General features: G+C 43.1%; 1 protein-coding gene across 25 annotated transcripts in view; it reads left to right on the top strand.

Moving 5' to 3' along the window:
• Window positions 1-525: 525 nt before the first annotated feature.
• Window positions 526-7479, top strand: part of CLASP2 (cytoplasmic linker associated protein 2) — a 143576-nt gene continuing 136622 nt past the window's right edge. For 12 of the 25 annotated variants that reach the window (XM_029961938.1, XM_029961937.1, XM_029961933.1 and 9 more), the window contains exon 1: window positions 527-764. In XM_029961938.1, the coding sequence (XP_029817798.1) occupies window positions 570-764 (195 nt within the window). In that variant the 5' untranslated portion in view covers window positions 527-569. Of the gene's footprint in view, window positions 765-791; window positions 853-1748; window positions 1853-7479 lie in introns of those variants that run through there. The other 13 variants (XM_018075237.2, XM_018075234.2, XM_018075244.2 and 10 more) reach the window with 4 other exon arrangements.

Raw genomic sequence — 7479 nt, 5'->3', positions numbered from 1 at the left:
AAGTTTTGGGAGGCGCCCGCGGGGGGCAGGAGGGGCCCCGGAGGCGCGGCGCCCATGGAGCATGAGAGTTTCGCGCCGGCCTCGCGGTGCCCGTGAGCGGCGCCCAGGAACGCTCTTCCTCCTGCGCGGAACTCCCTGACCCGCGGCCGGGTGCTGCGAGCCCCTGCAGCCGCAAGCGCCTGTCCCGGCTCGCTTTCCCGTGCTCCTGGCGGGGAAGAAGGAGGGGCTGGCACGGCGGAAGCCCCTGCCGGGATCCTCGGGACGCGCGCGGAGCGCGAGCCTGGAAAGCCGCCGCTGCCCCAGTAGGGACGGCTCCTCGCCGACGGCCCTCGGGCCCGCCGCGCCCGCGCTCCTGCCGCCGGGAGGGCTTCGCCTGCGGAGCAGGAGGCGGCCGCCCGATGTGCGCTTGGGAGGCGGCGGCGCGGGGCCGGGGACGGAGAGCGACGGGAGAGGCTCCATGAGGCACGGCGTCCCGCTCTCCTCTCCGCCGCCCACCCTGCCCCTGGCCGCAGCTCCGACCCTGAGGCCGCTCGCTTCGTCTCCGAAAAACTTTTCCGCAGCGTCCGAAGATGGAGCCCGCCGGTATGGATTATTTCTGCGACCAGGTACAGCAGAAGGACGTGGGCCGCAGGATGCAGGTCGGCCAGGAGCTGCTGGAGTACCTGAGCGACCCGGCGAGGTCCCCCGATCTGGAGCAGGACCAGCAGCGCCTTGATAAAGTGATCGACGAGTTAACAGCGTGGGTCAACTCCAGTAATTTTAAGGTAAGGCTGCTCGGCTGGGCTTGGTGCGGGAAGACCATGATTCATCATGGTAGGGGAGGTTCAAAACCCCGGATTACTTTTTAATCAGGTAAGAGCAGAAATAAAACTACATTTGTACCGGTTTTATCCCTTCCTCCACAAAGGGAAATTCCAAAATTTTGAAAGGGTGGTTAATGTTTACTTGTTTCTATTCCTCTGTCCTAAAAGAAGCAGTAATGCGTTTTTTGGTTTTGCTTTTATCACTGGCTAAACGGTGTTTTGGTTTTGTTTTGTTGGTTGTTTTGTTTTTACACACAACGTTAAAGAAGTACACCCGCAACTGTAATACTCGAGTCGTGTTTCTTATTCAGAAACAAGATAGGTGATGATTATTTTTTTTCAGTATCACTCCCATTCCGGGGTCCCTGTACTTGGGTGTAATGTTTCGTGGGATTGCCATCGTTTTCTGCAGGCCGTAAAGAGTGGTGTTTCACGGGATCTGTATCACGCTGTGTTGTATTTCATATGGTTTTAATGAATAATTGGCTTCTCGGGGTTCCCGTTGTAAGTTTAAACTTGTTTATATCGTCTTTAGGTGACTTTCCTGTGCGTGGGAAGTTCTACGGTATCTTTACAGCAGCCCGATGATGACTCACGTTTCGCTTTTTTCTGTGTGCGTGTGTCTTTTAGGCTGAGCTGCAGGGAAGCAGCGGTCGCGCCCGCACGCACAGGGTAACGCTCGCGAATTGTTCTGACGTCGGTCGGCCGATAAGGCGATTGACAGCTCCGTTTTATTGCCAAGGACGATCGTGTTCGCACCGGCGGTTTTGTAAATTTCTTTTTTTTTTTTTTTTATTTTTATTATTTTTTTTTTTTTCCACCCTTCCCTACCCCCCCGCGCGGTGCGGCCGGGGCAGGTCCGCGCCGCCGCCGCCTGAGGGCGCTGCTGGGCCGCGCTCGGGCCAGACCCGCCCTGCCCGGCCCTCCTCTGCCTTCCCGGGCCGCTCGCACTTCGGACCTTTAAACTCCCTGCCATGAGCTTATGGTCGGGCTTTTTCTGTTCTCCGACACTCAGGAGGCGGGCGTAGGGCAGTATGTTCCTGAAACGGGTATATTTTTTTTTTTTCCCTCCGTTGACTTTACAACTTCAGGTTGGGTTTTGTTGTTGGTTTTTTTTGGTTTTTTGTTGTTTTTTTTTTTTTGGCACGTAACGCTTCTGAGTTTGAGCTCTGAAAATAAATAAGGCTTAACTCCATTTGCGCATACGATTTATTTATTTTGGAAGCGTGTTTGTCGTTAAAGGTCAGGTTAGCTTGAGGAAATAACGTGTGTTGGACAAATACAATTTATTCGCCTTTAAATTCATCATCTGAGGACAGCTGTTGGGGGTAATTGATTACTGCGAAGTCTAGACAGATCTTTAAAAATACCCTTCTGCTTGAAGAGGGCTATCTACTTACTTAACAGTGTAACGTAAAAGTCTCTTTCTGGATTTATAATTTGGCAGAATTGGGCATTAATACTGGAAAGTTCCTTTTCGAAGTGAATTTTTCATAGTGTAAGACATTTTGCTTGTTGTTGATGTAAGGTGACAGAACTCCTTAGCTGTTGGGATTTTAGGATGAATGAGGACTACTCAGTACTCCACAAGCCTCAGTCACGGAATCACAGAACAGTTGAGGCTGGAAGGGAGATCAGCTAGTTGAACCCCCCTGCTAAAGCAGGTTCACCTATAGCAGGTTGCGTGGAATCACAGCCAGGCAGGTTTTGAATATTTCCAGAGAAGGAGACTCCACAACCTCTCTGGGCAGCCAGCCTGTTCCAGTCCTCTGTCACCCTCAAAGTAAAGGAAGCTTTCTCTCATATTCAGATGGAACTTTCTGTGTTTCAGGTTGTATCTGTTGCCCCTTGTTCTGTCACTGGGCACCACTGAAAAGACTCATGCAAGATGAGTGTATTACAAGTTCTAAGGTTTTAAGGAACAGCTTGCATAATAGTTAAAGTATTTTCGTTATCTCTTTTCTATGTCCCCTTACTGGTGGCTCTCTATACATACAACATTCTATTTCAAAGCATGTTATACGCATTATATTAATGGCAACAGCACAACATATTGGGTGTTTTGCTCATGATCAATTCCAGTGTTCCTGGCTGCAACTGCCAACATGTGCTGCTTCAAAATGAAAATGAAAAATACCTGGAAAACTGGTTTGTGTCTTGCAAGTGTGTTTTTTCTTATGCAAGCAGACATGTAACACGTTTAAATGTTACATCTTAATTTGTTACTAAACTTGGGGCCTGAACAATATAGAGGAATGACTGCCACAGACTTCTGAGTATTCTCAAGAAAAATACTGGTGATCTATTTTGGGTTACTGTATTTTTAATAAGTTGTTGGTCACCCTTTCCTTTACTGAGGAATGGATACGTAGAGCACTTGGACAATTCTGCTTATCATCTCTTTCTTCTTGTATCTTGCTAAAGGTCTTAGAGGTCTTCAGAGTTCCAAAGTAATGAATCCTTCCCTGTTGACATAACTGGCAATATCACAAGCAGTGATAATGGCTGGAGACTGGCTTATTTATCAGAACTGCTGAACTAGATGAATTGGAGTTACAAGTGGGGAATTCTGGAGAATGTTTTGAAGGGGAGCATTTTTCCACTCTTGGTGATGGATATGGATAATGAGGGGATAACTAATGTGACTTGCCCAGGTTGTGCCATCTTTCCTTCTGTATGAAAACTGTTCTTGCATGCAGTGTGCTCTGCTGACCATACTGGAAAGCGAAGAGACGTGATCTGAGAGCTCTGTCGCAACTCCTGCCTGTAAAGAAAAAACCTTCTATGATACGCCACTCTAGAAAGTTTTTGCCTCACATAATCAGAAAGGAGAGGATCTGGAGGGAAATGGAAGGGCTGATTTGGCAGACTTGATAATGACTGGGAAAAAAGAGAATAGGTGTTCAGTTGGACTTAATGATCTTAAAGGTCTTTTCCAACCTAAATGACTCTGTTATTCTAAGTATGGGCTTGTTATGAGCAAGGTTGAATTAACTCGTCTCGAAAAGATTTTGGCCAGAAGATGTGCGTAACTTAAACTGTTATTGTGGATCTCATTAGAATGAAAGAATTCCTCACTGAACTGAAAATTGTTTGCTTGGTGATCTGGTTTATTTAATATTGGTTGGGACTGACCTCTCTTCTCCTACAATATAGGGCTTTGGTTTTTTGGGTGTCTGTCAATCCCTGTCCCTCCTCCCCAACTGTTTTGCTAAGGGTGTAAGGAATTGGAGTAATTAAATTAAATACAAAGTATAAAAAGTTGAGTGATGGTATTATTCTGCTCATATTCGTTCTCCTCAAGCTCTGAAATACTTGGCAATCTCAGAAAATTGGAACAGTGCTAATATTTGCATTCAGACTCTGCAGTGAACTTCAAGCAGTAAATTAATTCCCCCTTCTGAGGTTATGGCTACTGATTGATATTTGCTGGTGTTACTGGGTTAACCTGGGTCTTCATCTGTGTATACATGAGTTTTGATTAATACATCTCTTATTTCTCTCTTGTACTTGATAGTTACTTGAAATAATTACAGTATTATCTAACTGTACAGTCTGGTGACTCAAACTGTTCTGTGTCTGGAAATCTGTTTTGAACTTCTGCTGAAGAGATGTGGGATGGAGAAATACTGCTTTTCAAGTAGAGCCTTGCAAACCTACTCATCACTGTTAGCCTATTGTAAGTTTTTTTTAAATTGAATAGTTACCCTCATAAAAATTATTTTTTGAGCAGTAAAGCCACCTCTTGTTTCTTTACTTTACCTGATCAAAAGTAATAAAACCCCATGGTAGTTGCTCAAGGTAATTTTATATAAAAAGAGTAATTAGGAATGTTTGTGACTGTGAGTCACCTTTGAATTTCCTGCCTTTGTGGTCAGTATATGAGTTTTTATTCCTCAGATGCAGTAGAAAAATAATTAATGATTGCTAGTTTTATGTCAGAGCAGCAGTTTGTTTGCCATGGAAAGAAGAAAGTCGTATTTCACACTGTCTGTTTCTGATAGTGTGGATAATATGTTTCTTTGAGGCGAATCCTTGGAATTATCTTTTATTCTATGCTTCCTGCAAGAGTGAGATTTTTCTTAGCTTTATTTGTCTCAACACCAAATACCAAAAGATACTAACATACCAGTAATGTTACTGCCCCATTTTTGTATTTTCTTGGTTTGGCAAGTATTGATTTTGGTTTGTCTTCAGTTCAACAGAAGGCCAGCAGGAGGAGCTTTCAATTTCCAGAAAGGAAGAGTCGATGTGAACTGTAGTTGTGCAAATAGTTAAAGACAGGCGATTAGAATGGTTGTCTGAAGTTCTTGCAAAGAGATAGGAGCAGTTGTAACTTCATTGACTACATGTATATGTGCTAAGTGCAAGCTACAATTTAAAATTATTTGAACAAAGTAGAGATACTGAGATCTGAAAAAAAGAGGAGAGTTCAGAGATAAGAAATGTGAGGTTGTACATTTCAGTACAAATAGATGAATGCACAAATGCAGGATGTGGGGTATGTGATTAAGTAGCAGACCTTTGGAGGAAGATGTGTGGGTTATTTTGGATCTGAAGTTGAACACAAGCCAACATATGCTACACAAAAGGCAAATGCTGTAGGGAATTGTAGGACTGTAACTTGCAAGACAGAGAAATGGAATAAAAGAGGACCCACCTAAACCTTTATTTTTCAGTTACTATATAGATCCTGGTATTTCCTTGGTCTTTGTCAGTAAATAGTGGTAATTTAAATGTCTTTGGAGGAGAAATGTTTGACTTTGAGCTCTTTGCTGAATTTCATTCTTCCTTTCTTCAAGTTATTTGTTTGATCTTGGCTATGTGGGAGTTAATTCCCTTATTCCTATATAATGAGAACGTGGTTTGATCTGTCCACGTATGAATCCAGTCTTACTTTTAAAGCTCAAGGATTCAATTCTGTCTTGAGTAATAATTACTGGTTTTTTTCATATATTACATATGTCCTGTTCATGGAATGTTAAATCAGCTGTTGAATGTTAGCCAAATAATGAAGCAGATCTCCAGAAGACAAGGGACACTAGCAAGAAGTTTTAATTATTTTAAGTTTAATTAAAACCAATTTTGTCTGGTCTTTAATTAGGAATGTGGAATATGTAGTCTCAAAGACTCGGGCATCTCCTCCAGAGGTGGAATTGACAATTCTCAGTTGTTTTTCAGCTTCAGTTTGTGTTACCCAGCCTAAGTGTAGTCCCCGTTGAAATAGCAGCTCTGCTGCCCCTGTGGCCAGGCGTTCTCTGTCATTCTTGAGGCAATTAACTTTTTGTTGGTGTTGAATTCATTTTCCGGTGTTTCAGCAAGCTGATTTGACTCCTGTTACAGGAGATTTAAGTGTATCAGATCAAATATACCTGCAAATCGAGAGGGGTAACAGCAGTGTCCCTTTTAGCCTGTGGTTTGATTGATTTGGGCATGAATAGAGACCCTTTCCAAGCTCTGTGCAGTGTGTAAGAGGAGAGGTGCATCCTTCAGAGTGGAACTCTCAGCAGTCAGTGCATGTGAGCTGTACGTGGTCCAACCTGCGTTTTTAGCGGCATTGCTGATTCAAGCAGTTTCTCTCCCTGGCCGCAGAATGGGGATGGTGCGTCATTCCTTCCTTGCTCGGAGGCGAGTGCTTGTGAGGCTGCACAGTAAACAGGCTTGGGGAAGAGACCTGGCTGAGAAGATGCTTTCTCTTGTTCATTTGTCAGGCTGGTTTCCTAAAGTGGGTTACCATTCAGCTGCATGAATGCGTTTCTCTCCACAGTAGAGGAGCTGGTGCAGAGGTAGGAGTAAGTAGCAGAGAATGGGGATCACTGTATGTTTAATACAGTTTAAATAAAAGGAAGTGGGAAAGGAAATAAGAGACCTTGGGCACAAAAATAATTTTATTCTTCTGGAAGAATGAAGTCCTAAAATAAAGGGGTTTTTGTTTTGCTCCATCAATATGCTTCAGAAGGCTTTTGAGTATAATTTTCTTTAGGGAGAAAAAAGCTTTCTTTTTTTTTCAGTATTTATTATTATTTATAAATACCATACATCTCATTTGTCTTCCCACTGCTTTTAAAGAGGCTCTCTTGTCACTTTTTTCACTGCAACACATGAAGTTTAAGCCACAGTCTCAAGAGGAAAACGGCTTAAAATGTTGAGTGTTGCTGCATTGTATACTTTAGTTTTATGTTCACATCCTTGGAACAATACCTATGAAAAATTTATGACAATAGATAAGAGAGGAGCATTTAATGTACATGTAAAGCAAACTGTAGATATTCCTGTAATGTCTACAGTTCAGGATCAAGCTGGAGGCAGTACATGAATTTTGTAATACTGATCACTGTATTGTCCACAGAATACAGAATAGTTTGGAGATCATGCTTTCAGTCCCTATGCAAGTCACTTTGAAGGTAATGAGAAATTTTGAAATAACAGAAGGTTGTAAACATTTTTTTCCAGTAACCATTTTGAGTTCTTCAGAATTGGCTAAATGTTTCTTAATTAGTGCAAGGTGAGGGATGATGGGAATGTTAAAGTTCCCAACTTGGGGAAAGGGCATTAAAACATATTTTCATTTTTTATAAGCTTTAAAGTTTTTATGAGAGCATTATGTTTGCTTTTTCTGGCTACAGTACAGGAGAGGTCAACATAACATCGACCTCCCAGAATTCTGCCTGTCAGG

Source organism: Manacus vitellinus, unplaced genomic scaffold (assembly GCF_001715985.3).
Source record: "Manacus vitellinus isolate BGI_N305 unplaced genomic scaffold, ASM171598v3 scaffold_3_pilon, whole genome shotgun sequence".
In the NCBI taxonomy this organism is placed as follows: domain Eukaryota; kingdom Metazoa; phylum Chordata; class Aves; order Passeriformes; family Pipridae; genus Manacus; species Manacus vitellinus.
This window is presented reverse-complemented; position numbering and strand designations above follow the sequence as displayed.